The 21229-nt window shown below is 49.4% G+C and overlaps 1 protein-coding gene across 3 annotated transcripts in view; it reads left to right on the forward strand.

The window, feature by feature from the left end:
* Positions 1-21229, forward strand: part of PDIA5 (protein disulfide isomerase family A member 5) — a 94975-nt gene that overhangs the window by 46813 nt on the left and 26933 nt on the right. For 2 of the 3 annotated variants that reach the window (XM_001151831.8, XM_016941760.4), the window contains 4 exons: positions 2498-2565; positions 10335-10426; positions 10541-10612; positions 16787-16923. The exons of the other annotated variant lie outside the window; for it this stretch is intronic. In XM_001151831.8, coding sequence (XP_001151831.3) covers positions 2498-2565; positions 10335-10426; positions 10541-10612; positions 16787-16923 — 369 coding nt within the window. The remainder of the gene's footprint in view (positions 1-2497; positions 2566-10334; positions 10427-10540; positions 10613-16786; positions 16924-21229) is intronic. 3 annotated transcript variants of the gene reach the window in all.

Here is a 21229-nt window from a genome sequence, read left to right on the forward strand (position 1 = left end):
TGACCCTTTGGTCACATGTTGGGTGAATGGGCCCAAAGGCAGTGAGAACCTTTGGTGGTGACAAGGAACCTGGCTCCCCAGGATCTACCGCTTATTCAGGAAATGTTTGCTCACTGAATTAATAAGAAAATAAAAAGGCTGACTACTCTGACTTTTGAGGTTTGAGAATGATAATTAGTCTTACCTCTCCCCCTGCCTCCCAGTGGAATCAGCTGGAAGATAAACTCAGGAATCACAGGGCCAGCCCTATTTTTGGTAAAGTTAAATTGGAAACTGGCTTGGCCTGTGGTTTCCTACTCCTCCTGCATCACCTCTCCCCAACCAATAACTTCTCCACCCAGCACCACTGGCCCTGCCCACAGGGACAACTGGCCGACTTATCCTCTGTTTCAGGGTGTTGTTGCTGCAGGCTGCAAACAGGCAAAACAGGAAGAGAGAGGCCACACTGTGGAGACAGATAGTAAATAAAGTTCTTGATAGATGAATGTGGCCCAGTGGGTGTCAGACTCAAGTCACTGAGCGAAGAATGAGTGAAAGGCTGCAGGTGTCCCCCCTTATTTTCCCTCCTGGGGAGTGCAGCGACATCCTCTTCCCTCAGTGGAAGTGTTTCCCCCACCATGGACTGGGAAGCACCCCCCCCAAATCCTGGTGTTGGACTAAGATGTCTCTGCAGGCACTGAATGTTCCCCGGCTCTATCTAACACCTGCAGGGCACCTATCCCCACCGCACAGATAGGGAAGCCGAGGCTTGGAGAGCCCAGGCCACTTGCCCAAGATCACCCAGCCAGTGGGAGTTATGGGGAGATACAGACCTCAGTCTCAGCCTCGTTCTTCCCAGAGCTGAGCTCCTTCCTCTGCGCCATTTGCAGCCTCCTGTTTTCCACCCGGTGCATTTCCCCCTGAGCGTTGTTCTTGCTTCTGTTCTCCTCTTTCTGAATCCCCACAGTGGAAACAATGCCCCTGACAAGTGTCATATTCCTTCCGTCATGCCACTGATGGTGTTCGCACTGAGGTGGCAGGTCCTGAGGAGAGGTGCCTCTTATCTTCTGAGGGCAGATTCGGCGGGCTCGCGCTGCAGGCTGGCCTCGAAACAGCTCCTTTTCTCCTGCCAGGACTGATGGCAGAACTTAAGCCCAGGGTTCACATACTGGGGTGTGTGTGAGTCCATCTGTCAGACAGGAATGTCAGGAGGGGGCTGTGGGGCATTTTCGGAGCCTCATGGCCAAATGTCCTGTGTCTGCATCTTGTCCGGTAGGCTTGGTGCTGGGTAGGTTCTGGTGGCCCAGAAGGAATGTTGGCCTTCTGGCTTCACGGCCTGTCTAGGCGTCAGCTAAGCATGGATTGGAGCTGGGCTGCCTGTCGCCACATGGACCCTGTGCCCGCTGTGCCAAGCTGAGATCAGCCTGACACATGGTTCCAGGCAGCTTTGGTTCTGTGCTCTTCAGATGCATCTTAAGCCCTGTTTTGTAGCAGAGAGGCAGTCGGAAAGGGTAATAGCCTGGCACTTCAGAATCCCTGCTGTCTGAGGAAACTGCTCATGTCCTGTGGGATCAGTGCTGAAACGTGGTCTGCTCTGGTTTAAGGGAAGGAGTTTAAGGTCACTCTAAAGTTTTAGTGGATGTTTGGGACCTGGCCTTCCTGGTCGCTTGAGTCCAGGAGTTCAAGACCCCCTATCAAGGCTGCGGGTCTTCACCACTAGGAGAGGAGTGTGACCATGGTAGACCACAGAGCCCCAGAGGGCTGAGCTAAGGCCATCGCAGACAGAATCCTTTGCTGTCAGAGCTGGAAGGGGCCTTAGGTTGTGTGGTCCAGCCCCCCTCATCTGCTAGAAGAAACAGCCCAGAGAGAGGAGGTGACTTCTCCAAGGCCTTTAGCAAATTGAGTGAAGATCAGAGTCCGCGTGGCATCCCGATTCCTGGCCCGACGCTCTTCCCACAGGCCAGAGCCAGCACTGTTCACCGTCAGCCTGCCTCTGGTCATTGCTTAATTATCCTTGTTAATGAAAGAGAAAGGAGGCATGGACATCCCAAAAGTGATTGTATTCATGGTCACACATTTTTCTTCATAATGGCGTTTGACTCCAGCTCATTTGCAGGCCCTGCCTGGGCAGTGAGGGGTGGCTTTTTGCTGTGAGCGCAGCAGTTGCTCTCTTGACACCTGTTCTGGTTTTCTGAATCTCTGTTGAATTCATTATCAGTGCTGAAGTATTCTGGGCTCTGCTCTTCTCCCATCATGTCATGTTTGTTTCTTCAGTCCAGCATTTATGAGTGGCTGCTGGGCAGTGCCTTGTTTTGCACCACTGATACTATAAGCTCTTTGGGGGCCAAGACGCCCACCTCCTGTTCCTTTTGTGTCCCCAGGGTCTGGAATAGTCCTGAGCTTCTCAAGGCTGGATAAGTGCTTGTTGGGTAGAGGATGGCCATGGGGAGGCAGGGCAGGGTGCAAGGGCTCAGCCATCCCTGTAACCGGATGTGGTCTCTCTCCTGCCTGTGACCAGGGTGCAGCATGTGCAAGAGGATGATGCCGCATTTCCAGAAGGCTGCGACTCAGCTGCGGGGCCACGCCGTAAGTGAGGCGCCATTGCCTGGCAGGGCTGGGTCACTCTTGGACTTGGCGGAGGAAGGGTGCCGGGGGTGGGGTGGGGGCAGGTTTTGAAATGGTGAGGATGACTGACCCTGCTGCCTGGGCCGTTGCTGAATCGCAGCCTTGTATGGAGCTCAGAGACCTGTTCTCTGTGAAGGTTGAGAACTCCACCAAGTTGCTGGGACCGGGAGAGTTTGACACCTACCAAAGGCCAGTGATGAAATAGGACACCAGCAAGATGCACATGTGGCATTGTCAGGGGGCCAGGGACCAAGGTCGGAACATCGTGAGTCCAGAATTTTGAGGGCTGGGCTCTGAAGTGAGCTGAGGCAGCTGCTGTGGAGCCCAGTGGCAAAGAAGAGGGTGTGATGACCTTAGGGGTGGACCAGAAGCATAAAGGGGGCTCACAGAGGTGAAGGCCTGTCCCGGCTTCCCAGGCTCTGTGGTTCCTGTGGGGCGGGAAGAACGGTGGGAACCAGAGGAGAAGGAGGTGGGGCTGGATGGGGAGCGAAAGACCTGGGAATGCAGGCATTCTCCCAGAAGGAGTGTAGGGAAGGATAGGGAGAATGGAGACACATGTGTCCTAGGGATGCCCACCTCTACAGGAGGAGGAAGAGGAGCCACTAAGGAAACAGGCCTTCAGAGAAGTAGGAGCAGCTGGGATGGGGCGGGGATGTAGGAGGGGAGCCTGGAGTGTTGTGGGGGAGAAGAGAGCTGGGAGGGGGGATGGACCTCACACAGAAGGGCCGAGGGTCAGTCACCAAATGCTCCCTGGTACCTCTGTGTTCCCCCACCCTGCCAGGCTTTTTTGTTCTCTGCCTTGTGTCTATTATTTTTTCACTGTGGTAAAAAACACATAACATTACATTGACTATCTTAGCCATTTCTAAATGTACAGTTCAGTAGCATTAAGTATATTTACACTGTTGTGCAACCTTTCTCTAGAACTTTTTCATTTTGCAAAACTGAAATTCTGTACCCACTAAATATGAATTCTGCCTTCCCACCCCACCCCTGACCTTGATAAACTGCCTTTCTACTTTCTGTTTCTATGATTTTATATATATATATATTCTGTCTGTTTTAGAGACAGGGTCTCACTATGTTGCCCAGGTTGGACTTGAGCTCCTGAGCTCAACCGATCTTCCCGTCTTAGCCTCCTGAATAGCTGGGACTTCAGGTGTGTGCCATCTAGCCAGGCCTATTTCTATGATTTTGACTGTTTTAAGTTACTCCTATGAGTGGAATCTATAGTATTTGTCCTTCTGTGACTGGCTTATTTTGCTTAGCATTATATCCTCAAGGTTCATCCATGTAGCATGTCATAGGATTTCCTTCTTTTTTTAGGGCTGAATTATATTCCACTCTACGTACATACCACATTTTCTTCATACACTCATCTGTTGATGAGTTGCTTCTAGCTTTCTTGGCTGTTGCTAATAATGCTGCAATGAACATGGGTGTGCAAATACCTCTTTGGGATCCTGCTTCTAATTCTTTTGGATATCTGTTTATCCATTTTTGCACTTACCCCAAGTAGCAGAAGTGTCTTGTTTTGATGGCAACATAAAAACAGCTGCCAGCTCCTCTAGGGAGCGTGGAAAAATCCATCCATCTTTCATGAAAGGTTATCGAGAGGAGCCATCTCAATAGTGTGGCCAAAGCCCCATTAAGGGAGACCTGAAGTCCTGAAACTGCATCATGATCTTTGTGGATCAAATTAAGTGGTGATTAGCTCAAAGTCAACTTAAAAAGTTTAAGTGGCAGCACCTGGGCATGGAGACGGCCCTGCTCGCCAGCTGCAAGATGGGGCTGCAGAGAGCCAATGCTTTCTCTTTTGACCTCATTCTGGGGTGACACTGAGGTCCTGCTTGCTTCTCACTAATGAATTTTTAGTAACTTGCCTGGAGACATTTGGCCTTGGGGCACACATACATCACCCCAGGGAAGTTTCACTTCACATTATTGGGACTTCAATAGACACCATATTTTGAGATTATTTAGCCTGGAGAAAAGACTTAATTACCCACAGTATTCTCTCTGCCTGCACCCGCATACACTTAGAAATCTGCTCAGCTCAACTTCCCGAATTCTGTGCTGTGGAAGGTAAACAGCTCAGCCCCAAATCAGATCACAAGTTATTCCAGCCAGACCCACTGAAGCAGAAGAGAACTTGATGCCAGTCTCAGTGCATCTCGTGGGCCATTCTCAGCCAATGCTGCATCCACTGCCAAACTCAGTATTCTTCTAGGCCCCCTCCCATGCTGCCACAGAGCTCGTCCCTGTCATGCACAGCCAGATACGTTCATCTTTGCTTTTGTTCCAGATCACTTTGTTCAGCACTTGATACTAATTATGATATGTGAGTTTCTTGGGCACAGGAGTTGTGTTCATGTCTATTTCTTTAGCACATAGCACAGGGCTAAGCTCACAGTAGATATCCAGTATATGCCGATGAATGAATAGGCTTTTTGCTCATCACTCCTGGGGGTATGTTTTATTTTAAGCTCTATATTAAAAGTGATGGTCCTCTCTTTTAAAGGAATTCAGAGCATTTGTTATTAAGGCCGGAAGCATAGTGGGAAGGACATTTGTGGGACAGGTTATAAGGTTAACCGCAAAGACCACTCGTGTTCAGAATATAAGCTTCCAGCAGGGCATGGTGGTTCATGCCTGCAATCCCAGTGCTTTGGGAGGCCAAAGTGGGAGGATCACTTGAGGCCAGGAGCTAGATACCAGCCTGGGCAACATAGTGAAACCCCATATCTACAAAAAATTTTAAAAATTAGCTGGGTGCAATGGCATACACCTGTAGTCAATGCTAGCTACTTGGGAGGCTGAGGTGGGAGGATCACTTGAGCCCAGGAGTTTAAGGCTGCAGTGAGCTATGATTGCACCATGCTCTGCGCAAGAGAGTGAGATCCTGTCTCTAAAAAAAAAAAAAATGAATTCCAGCTTCTTCTGCCTGGGCCCAGGTCTAGAAATATAAAAGTTACCCATTCTAGTTCCCTCAACATTACAGAAAAGTCAGGGGTGTTGTCTGCAAAGCTGGGCAAGTCAAGCTGTGACCAGGTGTTGGCTGCCTTGGCCTAAGACATCTGGGTTGTGTAAACTCATTTCTTTGTTTGTATATTTTCTTGCTTGGGGTTTGTTTTGTTCTATTTTCCCTTTCATTTCCTAGAAAAGCATCTTCTGGAAAGTTCTAGCCCTTTCCCAGCTACATAAAGAGGGAAGGGCCCTGGCCGCTGCAGGCATCACCCACGCAGGAGGCCCCTAGAGGCTAGGGCTTACTCTGCAGGGGCAGCTCCCCAGAAACTGGGGACCTGGCTGGAGGGGTTGAGTGACCACAGGTGTCAATTGCTTTTTGTCTTCACACACAGAAAAGAGGTGGGACTAATAAATGGGCTGCTATTCCCCAGAAATCAAAGTTCACCCCCTCCTCGCTGCTGAAACACAGCTGGATTAGGGCCTTCTGTCACTTCTTCATCTCTGTCATCTTTGAGCCTTTTTGGCTGGCTCTGTCTCTGGCAAGGGTCAAAAATCTTTCTCCTCTACAGATTTTTTGGGAGGTGTTCAACCTGATGATATCATTAGGAAGGAAGGCATGCCAGGTCAGGGATGCACAGCCTTTGCCATTTCCAAACTTACGGCTGCCTCTTTTGTGCTGTCATTGACGTCTGGTGACTCATCGCGTCTGTCCCATCTACTCCTGCTAATTGACATCCTCATTAGCAGCCACGCTGCCCCCTATCTCAGAGCAGCCATCAGGATGAGCCCTGTCTCCATCTGCCTCTTCCCAGCCTTGCCAGTTATTGACATCTGCACTGAGCCTTTGAGCTTTGCCTAGTCTTTGGTGGACCTCGGCCATGATGGGCCAGTTTGGGTATAAACACCATGAAATAGAACCGTCATGATGAAGATTTGTACAGACCAGGCTCTAGTGCTGGCTCTTGCTAACCAGCTGGGAGATCTTGGTCCAAGCTCCTTAGCCTTGGAGCCTCCATTTCTCCATCTATAAAATGGAGATGATAATGCCAACCCTGCCCACCTCACTGGGTTGTGGTGAGGAACAAATGGGCTGTGCAGAAGAAGCCCTGTACCCCACAGAGCACTCATAGACACAGATGACTGATCCCCTCTCCCTACAGCTGCCCTGCACCACATTCCTTCCACCGGCTAGTTGGGGGTGCTCCCAAGGTTCCGCTTTCCTGTTAACACATTGGAGCAAGGTTTTGTCTTATTACAGTCTGCCTTCCAGTGACCGCATCTCTGTCCATAGCTTCAACAAAACGTAGCTCCATGGAGCCCAAGTCTTTCCCCTAAGTGCCAGTGCCGCGTGTCAGATGGCTTGCTTCACATCTCCGTCTGGATTTTTTCCCTTGTGTCTCAAATGCATGTCTGAAAATTCAGTATCTTTCCATCTGGCAGACTGTGAACTTTGCATTAAGTCCTTTCCCCAGGGGCCAGGCTCTTTCCCCACCCCCCACCTCCACCTCTCTTTACTGAGGCATCATCAGGCATCTTCCTCATGCACCCTTCATCCTCTCCCTGCCCACCAGCCCTGTCCAGGCTCCAGTGGGCCATGCTAGCTGGTGGCCAAAGGCTGCTGACTTGTCTCCCGACCACAGCATTCCCTCATAGCTCATCCTTTCTGCTTCGAGAGATGCAACTGGTTTGAGGGTTGCTTTCTTACTTAGAAACCCTTGGGAGCTCTCCATCACTTCCTGAATACAGTCCCGATTTCTTAGGTATTTCAAGCCTTTCCCAAAGTGATCCTGGCCAACTCACTCAGCCTTTTCTTTCATGTCTTCTCCTTTCTGTGTATCCTGACTTCCAGTTAGATGGAAATGTGCTCCATTTCTTGGGCCACATCTTTCTTTGCCTTGCCTCCAGTTCCCCATCCCGGGACATCTGTTGAAATCTTACTCTCCTCTGAGTGCAAGCTCACATGCAGCCCACGCTAAGAAGCTGCCGTGATGGTTCCTGGCAGCAGGGCTGAACACACAGAAGAGCATGTCATGCCAGCTGAGTGGCCCCAAGCATGCAGATGGCAGTGGGGAGCAGGGAGGCTGTGTTCTTATCTTCTCCACAGGCCGAGACCAGGTGTTTCACCTCATTTGACTTCACAAATTCTAACTCCAGAAAGTGTTTGTATGTAGTTTTTCAAAAATTTTTGCCTCATTAACTAATAGATGCCCCCAAAATGGCACAAAAGTGCTACAGAAACTTGGAGAATTAAGAGCTCACCCCAAGCAAAGGTGGTTTGAAAAGGCTGCCCAGAGACGTGAGGTTTGATTTGCCTTAAGGGATGGGTGAGTCTGGAGGGTCGCCAGGAGGCGGGGGATGGGCCGCCTCAGCAAGGGGACTGGAAGGCACCAAGTGGGGGCCAGGAGAGAACAGCGAGTGTTCCAGAAGTGTGGGCAGAAATAGAGCACCTCCTAGTCCTAGTAACAAAAATAGCTAATACATTTTGTGTTATTGATTTTCTTGTATTATCTCATTGAATCTTCTCAACAACCACATGAGGTGGCTGCAGATGAGGAAAGTGAGACACAGAGACAACTGTGACTCGTTCAAGGAAATGCACGACCCCATGGGGAGTTGGGACTCAAACCCAGGCATCCTGAGTCCATGCTTCCAGCTACTGCATGTTGCTGCTGCACTCAGCAAGATGTCTGAGAAGGCAGACGGTCCAACTTCCTTCCTGTGCAGAAATCTCAGACTGTCTTGTTTCTGGGAGAATAAAAAATCTAGACCCTAACAGGTGTACAATGAAGAGTTTTGTAAGAAAGAAAGATTCAAAAATGAAATAGGTAACATATGGGCATTGAATATGGAGCTGGATTTTAGCCTATATTCAATGGAATTGGAAGGTTTTGTGCAGGGAAGTGATGTAATGAGCGAGGAGGACGTGTAAGATTAATCTGTGGTGAATGTGCACTGACACTGGGGAGATCAATTAGGCAGAAAATAAAAGGACTTTTAAAGAAGACAAATATTACTGGAACCAGCCGCTGGAGCAGTCTGGGAAGTGAGCAGAATGACTTTTATAGAGCGTTCCAGGGCTTCAGGTAAATTCGAATTCAAAATTATTCTTCCTTTATTATTTGCTGCATCCTAAAATGGGCTAGGAAAAAAAAAACAGTGAATTTAGTGAGCATTTATTGTGTCCTTGCTGTATGTGAGGCCTTGTGCTAGGGACTTAAGACAATTGGAAAGATATCCAGGTGCCCCTAGGAATGGAGAGGCCAGAGGCACAGTGGCTCCCATCACCAGGAAGACTTGGTAGGAAGATGACAGTTACTGAGCTCCAGTTTTGTGCTAAAACCTCTCATCTCATTTAGTTCTCTAAAGAGCCCTTTGATGGTCACATCTTCCAGCAAGGGACCTCAGTGAGAGTGAGTGACTTGCCCAAGGTCACATGACTCATAAGTGGAAGCTGTCTTTGCAATCAATTTATTGTCCACTGAAACGGTTATTTATTTTCCTCTCTCTCTGTGTCCTTATGTATTATTCAGTAAAGTTCAGCTTCCTGGGTTTCTTCTCTCTGCTTCTGTAACTACTGCTGGCTTTTTAAACTTACTTTTCCCTCGCTTCTATGCCACTCTGCTTTGTGGAACAACCTTTGTGTGTCTGGCCATTCTAGCTGTGTTCTCTGGTAAGAACAGATTCAAAGTCCTGGCTGGGCATGCTGGCTCATGCCTGTAATTCCAGTGCTTTGGGAGGTTGAAGTGGGAGGATCGCTTGAGCCCAGGAGTTGGAAGCCAGCCTGGGCAACACAGCAAGACCTCATCTCTACCAAAAAGAAAAATATACTAGCCGGACATACTGGCACATGTCTGTGGTCCCAGCTAATCAGGAGGCTGACGGCGGAGGATTGCTTGAGCCCAGGAGTTAGAGGGTGCAGTGAGCTATGATCATGCCACTGCAGAGGGAGTTTTAGGGGATTCCTTATTTGAGTCAGTCTTAGTATTTAGCTACATCGTCGGTTACCCAGCTACTAAAATACTTTCTGATTCAGGGATAGTGGACATATGGACCCCTGGAGCCATAATGTGTTCAGAATTCTGAGATGATGATCCAGCCAGGCTGTGGGTAATGGTCACCAACAGGAGGAAACACTGGGGAGACACAGCACGGCCTGGAAGGAGGAGAGTTAGGCAGGTGCCTCATTTCTCATGTTGTGTTATGAGAACCACACGGCCTCCCTGGCCACATATAAGCTGTGAGGTTTGAAAACGTCACACTCAAGCCTAGGTGGGCAAACCGTGAGGTATCCAGGAAGGTGTCTAAGGACGTTGTACAGAGCTGAATTGGTGTATGAAAGCCACTTATTTCCATAGCCTAGGAAAGAGTACAACCCGAGTTGACATGAGCAGAGAAATAGGCATAACACATCCTTGGCAGTGGCCCCTCTCTGAGAGTAATGTGAACTTGATGGCAAGGCCCGGCTTCTTCTGCAACCCTCAGAACGTTGGTTTTGCTCTGGGGTGGTTCTTCCTGCAGGGAGGCAGAGGGAGCAGGCGTGCAGAGTGCAGCACTCGGCCCAGATGCCTGACTTCTCCAGCGCCAGGTCATGATTCCCGGCTGGCTTCGCTGGCCTTGTTTCTCAGCAGCCCTGATGCACATCAGTCTGTGGGGCTTTGTCCCATATGTCTTTCTGGTGGGACAGCAGCTGGACAGATGGCGTGTGGACTAGAGGGTGTCTGTGGGGCACAGGCTCCACACGGCTCTTCTCCGCTTCCTCCCAGGTGCTGGCCGGGATGAATGTCTACTCCTCTGAATTTGAAAACATCAAGGAGGAGTACAGCGTGCGCGGCTTCCCCACCATCTGCTATTTTGAGTATGTCTCCCGCTTTCCTTCTAAAGCTCACCTCCCTCCCTGGTGACTGACCATAATCTCAGGGTGGCATTTGCATCCGTGACTGAGCCCACGTTGTTTCTCCACGTTTCACAGGAAAGGACGGTTCTTGTTCCAGTATGACAACTATGGGTCCACAGCTGAGGACATTGTGGAGTGGCTGAAGAAGTAAGTGGGGTGTGTGTGTGTCAGTGGGCGTGGACCCAGAGGGCGGGGCATCTGCCGGGCCTGAGGGTCGCAGGGCTCTGGCTGGAGGCTGGGGGAAAGAATGAGGAAGGGAATTGTGGTACTGCCTACACAGCTGTCTCTGGCTTGAGTCTAGGTCACTGTGGGGATTGTGGGAATTTAGGTTGCAGGAGCCATGAGGATTTGGTGTGACTTTGGCCTGTGATGATCAGACCTGCCTGGGTGTTGGGTGTGGAGTCTGTCTCCCCTACCTCCCTTCTCCACGGGTTGGAACTGGAGAGGGGCTGCCTAAGCCTGTCAGCTCTTCTGGAATAGTCAGGGCCTTTCTGAATTCTTCCCACATTTCACATCAAGTTTCTCCTCAACACATCTATCTGATGGATAGAGGTATTTCTCACCCAGGCTACCAGGTTTGAGAGAGGTTCCACTGCAGGTCTCTCTGAAAATAGAATTGTCAGTTGAACACTTATTTCAAACACAGCACTGTCTTCGGTGCTGTGAAGGTACTAAGAAATATTCTAATGCCTTAGGTTTGCTGAGTGCTTTACTGTTCAACCCCCTCAGGCATTGCTTCATTGCAACCTGTGATCCCTGTTTTATAACATGATTAGATCCTTGTAATGCCAAACCCCACCACCCTGTTGGCTCCTGCCTCCTTACCTAGAGCCTCCACTGTGCTAGGCCTGCTGCTTTGTCCTGCCAGATCACCCCATTCCCACTTCTCACCAGCACTTCCACGACAGGCTCACGATGTCCCCTTCTGGAAGCCTCCCCAGGCCACCCTCGCTGAGCACGCACCCTACTCAGGCTGCGCTCTGTGTGTCACGAGATTGGCACTTACCAGCCACTGCTGCTTCATGAGTATTTGTGCATATGTGCTGGAGTAACAACAGCCAACATCTTTTGGGCTCTCCTTTGTGGCTAACACTGTTCTAAGCACTTTACATGGATTCTCATTTAATCCTCACAACAGCACTGTAAGGAAGATGTTACCGTTCTCTTCATTTTATGAATGAGGTCCCTGAGGCACAGTAAAGGGGTGGTGCTGCCGGTAAGCAGTAGCAGGGCCCTGATGGATCCCCGCCACCAACCCAGCTCCCTGCAGCCCCGACAGTCCAACTTAGCCTCCTCAAGTTCTGCTCGGAGCCCCTCCCCTCGGCTGCCAGCACAGTGGACATTTATTGACATCATTACCTTAGGAACACAGTGTGCAAACCCCAGGGTTAAAGAATTAGTTATCCAAGATGTGGAGGTTGAAAATGTGTATTTTCAAAATGGGAAAGAACGGTGGGTTTTGTACCAGGAAAAAAATGCACATGAAACTAAGTGTTAGATTTCTAAAGGTGGAGAATCTCCATCTTCTGTTCTGCCTACTCTCGGGAGATAAGGCACAAGTGCTAGCATATGTTTGCATCATGTCTTTTATTTCTTGGAAGCATTCTCACATCTCTGTCCCCATCGGCTACCTCATTTCCAGCCCCCGCCTGGGAAGGCTGCTGCCCATTATCATGTGTTCATTGTCTTAACCTGGGCCTTTGCTTTCCTGTTTTCCTTTTTCATTTGATAATAAGCATGTCCTCTCCTCTATCCAGACACATCTCATTCTGCTTTGGGAGAAGGTCTCAACAAATAGCAATCTCATTTGTCACCAGAGCATAAAATCTGTCTGCTTCCCTTCCCTTCTCTAACCTTTTCTGATTTCAAAACACCCTCATATCTTTTTTGGAAGGATAAGGTTTGTGTGTTTTTTTTTAAGTATTCAGAATTGCCTGCTAACCCTAGACAAAGGGAGCACACTAATGGTGTTTCTGAAACAGGCTATTATCTCCCCGCTGGAGCCTCCTACTCCATCCTCCCACCCCTCTCCTCTCGGCACATCCCATCCCGGCTCCCCCACATGCATTGCTCTGGCTGGCCTGCACCCCACAGCTGCCTCCAGACTCTGGTCCTGGGTACCCCATCCCCACTTCCTACTTCCCCCCATCCCCCGCTGTGGGAGAGAAGGAGCTCTTGTTAACGGCTTTATCCTCTGCAAGAGCTAGCAATGTCATTCTGCTACCAGCTGGCTTAATTTTTTAAAGTCTTTTCTGATTTCAGAGATACTCAACTAAGATAGGCTTATTATAGAAAAACCTAAAAGTGTGGTTAAACAAAAAGTCCTCCCCCACCCTATTACCCAAAGATAGCATATTGTTATTATTTCCCCTACATAGATCCAGCTCTGCATGTGGGTTTTCCCGGTCCCACATGGATTAAGCCTTTTCCAGTTTCCCCTCACATCCTGGTGGGCAGTAGTGACCTCATCTTTCCTGCTTCTCTAGGTTTCTCCATTGGCCCTTAGCTGCTCAGGGCTTCTGTGCAGCCAAGTATACAAAGATGAGGGTGAAGCCAGCCTAGCTAATTCTCCAAATGTCTCTCAAATGCCTAGGAGAGAAGACCTAGGTCCTGCCCTTCAATGCGTGACTCTGGTGGTTGGACCAGGGAAGGGTGGCACCAGGTGAGGCAGGGCAGGGAGTCAGCCCCTGGCGTCTGAGTGTATGAGGGCTCTGGAGTAGATGTGTTGATCGTGGCACTGGTGTCTTTTGTGTTCCTAATGGCCACGTATCTCATTGGCCACTTGAAGCTGTCACTGGTGAGTTGGGCTAGCAGACAGGTGGAGGGGTACATAAGCAGTGATACATTTTGGGCAGGGTCATTTTGGCCTGTGTAGCTTTATGTCAGCCAGAAGTGAACTGAATTAGCAAACACCAAGTTTTCTGGACTCGTAATGCTTAGAGTTGCATCTTCTCATCTATGGCACATGCATCTCCCTTAGATGAGGGTCTGATTGTGTGACCCTCCCAGTCCTAGAGAGCCTGGAACAATTGCTGTCTCCAAACTGCAGAGCTCATGAAATCAGTCGCATGAAGGCAGATCAGAAGGGAACATACAAGTCATCAAATCTGCCCCAGCAATTCTCCTTTCAATGTTTGCATTTCCTCACTCCCATTGGACTCATTCTGAGGTTCCCCATTCATGCTTGAATGACTCTTATGATTTAGGTGATAAATGATATCTAGGAGCATTTGGGTAGTACTTTATAAAGTTACAAAGCATCTCACATCCATTCTCGGCCTATCTGAGCCTGAGAGCTAGGTAAAGAAAGGACCACAATGCACTATCTTGTCACTGTTTTAAGCTGTTTGATTGTGGCTAGTGGAGGAAACAGGACTCAAGTCAGGTCTTCTGACTCCCAGTTTGGCCTTCTTTCCCTCTCCTCTGCTGAAGACAGAACATTCTTATTTACACCGAACTGGAGTTTCTCTGGAGCTTCCACTTGTTAGTGTTGGTTCTCCTCTTCAGGGCCCTAGAAAATAAATCTTAATTTCTTTTCTTAATGCAGTTTGGAATATTTGATGATAGCCACTGTGCTCTCTTATGTCCTTTCTCCGAATTAAACACTTCCAGTTCCTTAAGCCATTTTTCCCTGAATGAGGGGATTGAGCCTTCCCTCATTCAAGGAATGCTCCTGTTCAGCGAGCAGGAGCTGTGTCTGCTGTGTATTGAGTGTCTGAGTGTCTGAGTGTCTGCTGTGTATTGGGTGCAGGAGTTAGTAAAGGGGTGAGGGAGAGCCCAGTCTTTAAGGAGCTCACGGCCTGGGGTAGGCGGGGAGTGAAAAGCATCATTCAGTGTTTTGGGTTCAGACTCTCACTCAGTCCCTCTCTTCCCAGTACATCCTCTTACCACGGTGCCCAGTTCTCCGGTCCTCTCCCAAAAAGAAACTTCCAGTCATCTCCTGGGTGGGAGAGGGGAGAGCCCTAGGATCTGAGGATCTGACCACTCCAGTGACCGCTAAACCCTGTTTTCAGCTGCAGGCTGTAGCTCTGCTTCAAGGAGTGGGCCCCTGGGCCCTTCAGAGCCTTGTCTTCTGTGTGCGTGTGGTTCTTGGGCCCCTACTCTGCTTTTTCTGACCAGAAAGTTTTTTGTTTTTTGTTTTGAAACTCCTGAACTGTTATTTTAGCAGTTTTAGAGTGTATTCGCCTCTGTGTTTAACTAGAAGTTCCTCCCGTTCTTTCCTTCCAGTGCCTGTACTCCTGCAAAATATAGCCTTCTCCATCCTGTATTTGTGCACTTGCTTGACTTTTCAAAAATTTAGTTTTTGAGTCAATTACATTCACATAATTCAATTTATTTTTTATTTTTTATTTTTTTATTTTTTTAGATAAGGTCTTGCTCTGTCACCCAGGCCAGAGTGCAGAGGGTACCATCATAGCTCACTGCAGCTTTGAACTCCTGGACTCAAGCGATCCTCCCACCTCAGCCACCTGAGTAGCTGGGATTACAGGCACAGGCCACCATGCCCGGCTAATTTTTTTATTTCATATTTTTGTAGAGATGGAGTCTCACTATGTTGCCCAGGCTGGCAACATTTTAAGGTGCTTAAAAAGAATACATTCAAAAGTCTCGCTTTCACTTCTTTCCTCCTTATCCTCCCTCCTATACCCTAGAATTTACAACTTAGACCAGTTTCTTTTATGTTCTTAGAGTGTTTCTTTATGTAGATATTAGCAAATGTGAATAAGTATATTTTATCTCCCCCCTTTTAATGCAAAAGTTAGCAAATTCTAGACTGTTCCATCCATCTCCAGCAGTTTGTCCACATCAGTGCATACAGAACATCATTCTTTGCAGTGCTCAGCCCTCCCTCATGTAGATGGACAGCAGTTTACCTAACCCGTCCTTCCAATTTTCGCTATGACAAATAACCTGCAGTGAATGCCTTCAGATGCACATAATTTTGTATGTGTGCAGGTGTATTGTAAAGATAAATTGCTCTGAAGTGTAATTGGTGGTGTTTTGAGGGGTCAGTAGTTTGAGCCCAAGTATGGGAACCTAGATTGCATGATGTATGTCTAGGACCATTGTCTGGCTGGTGACTCATTCTGAAGCTTGATTTTGCCACCAGTCCCATCTGACATTGGATATGCATGGACTGAGATTGATTTGCCCTCTCCCTGCCTCCTTCCATTTCTTGGGACCTGGGAGGCCATGGTGGCCAGTGGGGCCCAGTCAGAAGGGCCAGAGAGGGCTTCTGAAGGCGACATCATACCCAGCTGCGGAGGGAAGGGGGTGGCAGAGTTCCATTGTGTCAGCCACTTCACTCCCTCTGGATTTTCCAGCCCTGGCTGCTGGAACTTTAAAATATTTCCTCCTGTAGGCTCTCAAAAGTGCGACACAATGGTTGTCTTTTCACATTTGTCATCCTTGAGGGTTTTTTCAAAGCTGCAATTAAGGTGCTCTGGCAAAGGTAGTTGTGACAGTAAAGCAGCAGGGAGACTGTGTCACCACCAGCCACCTTGTCCTGAACTTTGGGGCAAGGGAGGGCCCCTGCGAGCCTCCCTCCTCCTAGCAGATGATGACCTAGGACTGGCACACAGTCACGCTGCGGAAACAGGCTCCAGAGAGGTCAGGCGGCTGCCTAAGGTTTTGCAGCTGATGAGTGGTAGAGTTGATTTGGCTTCTGGGAGAACTAAATAAGTTGGTTGTTGGCCTCTGGGAAGGATTAGTGATGTAGCATACACGCTGTCGTAGTTAGGATACCCCCAGCCTTACTTCCCTCGCTGCAACCTTCCCCTGCACCCCCATGTGGCAGCTTCCCCTTGCATGGCCTAGATCTGATCTTTCTCAGATACCTGGCCTCTCTCTCTCCTCCTCACCCCCTCCTCTCTGTACCCTCTTCCTCCCCTCCACTGCCCAGTGGGCAGTTTTAAACACAACAGTGAGCTTTTGCAAAGGTCACCATTCACTGTTGCTATTTATTCTTTCCAGTTTGCTGAAAGTTTGAAATAGGTTGAGAAAGCTAACAAGCCCCTAGATTCCCAGGAGGAAGTGAGATTTCTTAGGCTATCTAGAGAGCTGTAGCCAGAAGCCACTGTTTATAACAGGATATCAGCTAAGTACCTGTCTGGGGCTTTGCGGGGAAGGTGGAGGTGGGCAGGGCCACACCACTCACCCCACGACACCTCCATGAGGGCAGTTTCTGGTTTGTTAAAGGCTGAGACCCTGGAGTGGGCCGTCCCGAGCCCATGGGGAGCTTCGGGTCCAGGGGGCTGGAATTAGAAGGGCTGCCAAGGCCCCAGGGCCTGCTCTGAGCTCTGCCTGTTTTTGGTCTTCCAGTCCGCAGCCGCCACAGCCCCAGGTCCCTGAGACTCCCTGGGCAGATGAGGGCGGCTCCGTTTATCACCTGACCGATGAAGACTTTGACCAGTTTGTGAAGGAACACTCCTCTGTCCTCGTCATGTTCCACGCCCCATGTGAGTGGAACTTTGCTCCTCCCCCTCCACACCCTCCCCTCTCTCAGAGTAGGATGAGTGTGGTGCTTTGCAATGTGAACCCAGAAAGCACTTATTTGTTGGATGCCAGGACCCGTGCTAAGCCAGGGGATGCAGTGGTGACAGGCGAGGTCCCCACCCTCATAGTGCACATGGCCTACCCCCCATTGCCATGGAAACAACACAGAAGTCCTGATCAGGCTTTACTTGTCCCTTAGCTAGAGCTCAGTGAGTCTCCACCACCCCTAGCTCTGAGCATCTTCCTCCCAGTCAGCATGAATTGGAGAAATTAAGCTGGAAGCACCCTGAGATGTTACCTAGAACAGACTGGGCCTGGAAATAAAATTAGGGCTGATACCTCATATGGGGGCTCATGCCTATAATCCCAGCACTTTGGGAGGTCAAGGCAGGAGGATTGTTTAAGGCCAGGAGTTCAAGACCAGTCTGGGCCACATAGCAAGACCCCCATCTCTATAAACAATTAAAAATTAGCTGGGCATATGGTGCACACTTGTAGTCCCAGCTACTCAGGAGGCTGAGGTGGGAGGATTGCTTGAGCCTGGGAGGTTTAGGCTGCAGTGAACTGTGATTGTGCCACTGCACTCCAGCCTGAGTAACCAAACAAGACCCTGTCTCATTAGCCGGGCATGGTGGCGTGCACCTATAATCCCAGTTACTTGGGAGGCTGAGGCAGGAGAATCGCTTGAACCTGGGAGGTAGAGGTTATAGTAAGCCAAGATTGTGCCACTGCACTTCCCTCCTGGGCAGCAGAGCGAGGCTCCATCTCAAAAAAAAAGACCCTGTCTCTAAAAACAATTTTTTAATTAAAAAAAAAAAAGATATTATCTAGGGCAGTAGTCACCTCTTATCTTACAAGGGGTCGCGGGCTGAGGCCCCAGGAGAGCCTGTGCTTGCCCAGGAGCTGAGAGGGCATAGGGAGGCCAGGCTGGAGCTGCAGATCATCCAGCATCTAGAATGCCTTCTGTCTGCTTCACCTCATTGCAGTCTCATCCTGAAATGACCACAGTGAATCAAGGAAGTAAAATCCTGTAAATGCTATCAAACGTGCTTGCGATAAGGGCTGGAAGGCCTGTGGCTCAGGAGTTTTCTGGAGCAGTGTCTTCCTACTCCCATGGAGAGTGGAAAATTGACCATAGGTGGTTTCCAAGAGGGACAAGGCTGCCCCTGGGAAGGCAGACAAGACCGCGTGAGAGCCAGGGGATGGCAGGTGTGGGCACAGAGTGTTGTGAGTAAGAGATTGTGGAGGAAAAGCAAGAGGTCAGTGCCTCATGGAGCAGGGCTGAAATCGTGAGGTCACAGTGCATGAGGATGGTTAGTCCATAGAGGCATATTCTATCAGGAGGAAATGTTATTACTCCTCTTAATCATAGGGTCCTCATGCCAACAGTTGTGTGTCACCCTACAGTGGTAACACATTGTCTTCCTGAAGGGTCATCTTTTGTTTTACCCAGCGTGCCACAAAGTGAGTACAATTAGCCCCATTTTACAGATGAGACCGTCACACAGAGAAATGACATAGACCACCCACGGCTCCGTGAGTCCTGAGCTGCTTCAGGCCTCAAGAGCCTTAGGTTCCAGGAAGAACAGGGTCAGAGCCTGAGCCCCAGTCTCCTCGCCTCCCCTTCCCCCACAGTATCCATGAGTTTGGCTAGCCTGGGAATTGCTCGTAAACATACTCTTACCGTGGATTTTCCTAACTCGTTATTTCTTACAAGTGCTAAATTCTTAGGAGACTCTAAAGGAAAGGTTTCCTATAGCTCTTCTGAGTTCCTAGAAAAGAGACCAAAACAAGCCCCCAAAACTAAGTTTCAAAAACCCTCTAGTCTTGTGGGCCTCTCCTGATGAAGCGCAATGAAGGGCATCTGCCTCAGGTCTGCTAGGGCCTTGGTGAGGGCATCCCCGAGGGTAAAGGTACTCAAAAAAGTGCCCGCCATGAGGCCAGCTAGGTAGTACTGCAGTGCTCTTCCTAGCTATAAAATACACTCCCTGGCCAGCCTCAGAGCTGCTGCTGGAAGCGAGTCTTGCAGGAATTGATGTTGAATCTAGAGCCGAAATCACCCTCCTTGCACCCCTGTCCCAGCCGTGACAGCAGATACTGGCTGGCTGTTTCCAGTTCCTCCTTGGGAACCTCCAGGGTCTTCATCCCCATGTGTCTGTCCTTCCAGTTAGGGTTGGGAGAGGTCACCAGTCCCCTGGGCATTCATGGTTCTGCGCATGTGGGTTTATTTCTGCTGGGCTGGCAGAGTGAGAGGGATCAGGGCAAAAGCATGTGATTAGCTTCCTGATATACTGCCCGTCAATGTTCCCGTCGGATGGTAATAGCTCTGGATTAATTCCCTTTCTACACACTTCTTCATTAAGAGCATGGTCTTTAGCCTAGGAAGGGATGGAATGTACATGCTTTAGGGAGTTTGGAGCTCAGGACAGGTGAACTGAGAGCAGAGAGCTCATAGCTGCCTGGCTTCGTATCTCATGCCAGAGTGCTTCTGAGAATTCCCCAGTGATCAAGAAACCACTTTTGCAGTGTTTGAGGGACCTGGAGTAAAGGACAAATGTCAAGAGGCCAGAGACCAGCAGTGTCATCCTGGGTTTCCTAAGTGCAGAAAGGGTGAATTCTGGAAATCACAGTGTTCCAGGTGTCAGTCCCAGGCCAAATACGGAGTGATTTGGAGACAGACCATTTTAGAGACTCACAGAAACAAATTGGGATCCATCAACATAGCAGACCACAGCTTCTACTCCAGATCGCTGAATGCGCCGCTTGGTTTGTTTCTTGGGATAGGATTACTGAGCTTGATGAATTAGCGTGTCTTTCTTTTATCAAGACATTTGACAAAATGAGTTGCTGTTTTCCTCACTGTGATGGGGAGAATCAGACAGGATGGAGCTACCCTGAGGGGAAGCATCCCCTGGATACATTGTGACTGTGAATCCGGCCTGAGTCTGTCTAGAGGGTATGTACTTGTTTTTAATCAGCAACTTTGTTAATGCTATAAAAAGGCATACTTTCACATTTGGCAGGGTTAGCCTTGGGAAAAGGCTGACCAGCTGAAATGTCAGACCATGCATTGACATTTTGAAGTACCCCAACAAACCAAAATAGTGGGGCTCAAACTAAAAAGCTGATTTATTTTTTATGACTCTATGCTAATTATAAAAGTAATACATGTACATTTTATCAAGGGATAATATAGGAAAGTATAGAGAAGAAAATTAAAATGCTTCCTGATACTGATTCCCAGAGAAAACCTGGTCTTTCTTTGCAGTGTTGTTTGTTTTCTTTTCTTTTCCTTTTCTTTTCTTTCTTTTTTTGACATAGGGTTTCGCTCTGTCACTCAGGCTGGAGTGCAGTGGCACAAACACAGCTCACTGCAGCCTCGACCTCCTGGTCCCAAGTGATCCTCCCACCTCAGCCTCCTGTGTAGTTGGGACTACAGGTGCACACCGCCACACCTGGCTAATTTTTAAATTTTTTGTAAAGACGGGGTCTCACTTTGTTGCCCAGGCTGGTCTGCTTTGTTGCTTCTATGCCTGTAGTAAGCACCCAGTCAATGTTAGTTTCTTTCCCGGTCCTGCTTAGAAAGGCCAGGAAGGGAAAGGGTCTTCGGCTTTCCTCTGACCTGTGCCACCCCAGGGGGGTGCTCTCTGGCACCTGTGGGTTCCAGAGGCAAGGCACTTGCTTCTCTGCCTGGAACTGATGGGATGCTTGTGAGGCCGCCCTGCTGGGCTCTCAGCAGGAAAGGCACACGGCACCCCTCCCCGTTCTGTGTTACCCATCACCGTAAGTGATGACTGACCTGGAGACACCATGGGCCCTGCTCCTTTACCCTCTTCCCAGCACTCCTGCCACTCACTTCCCACCTCATCTGCCCCCATCTCTCCATTGTCTTTCTTCCCTCTCTCTCCCAGCAAGAGCCCATTAGAAACCCTCCACAGATACTTCAGTGGCCTCTCCAACTGATGCCTAAGTTGTCACTAAATAAATGAGCCCAGGGCAGCCACGGTGCTAGGCCCTTCATATGGGTGATCTCTATTCTGCCACAGGCCGCACTGAGATTTACAGCCAGGTTTGCCCCACAGCCCTGTCCCCCAGGAGCTGGGCCGGGCCTCCTGGGCAGGACAGGCCGAGTGTGAGCAGAGGGCTCTGAGAGGGGTGTGTCTGTGGTGCTGCCTGGACCCAAGGCCAGGAGCAGCCTCTCTTGCTAGCACTTGGCTTCCCCTTTGTAGCGAGGCTTCGTGCCTGACCTCCCTCTGGTCCTCACAGTGG

The sequence above is a fragment of the Pan troglodytes genome, chromosome 2, assembly GCF_028858775.2.
Source record: "Pan troglodytes isolate AG18354 chromosome 2, NHGRI_mPanTro3-v2.0_pri, whole genome shotgun sequence".
NCBI lineage: Eukaryota > Metazoa > Chordata > Mammalia > Primates > Hominidae > Pan > Pan troglodytes.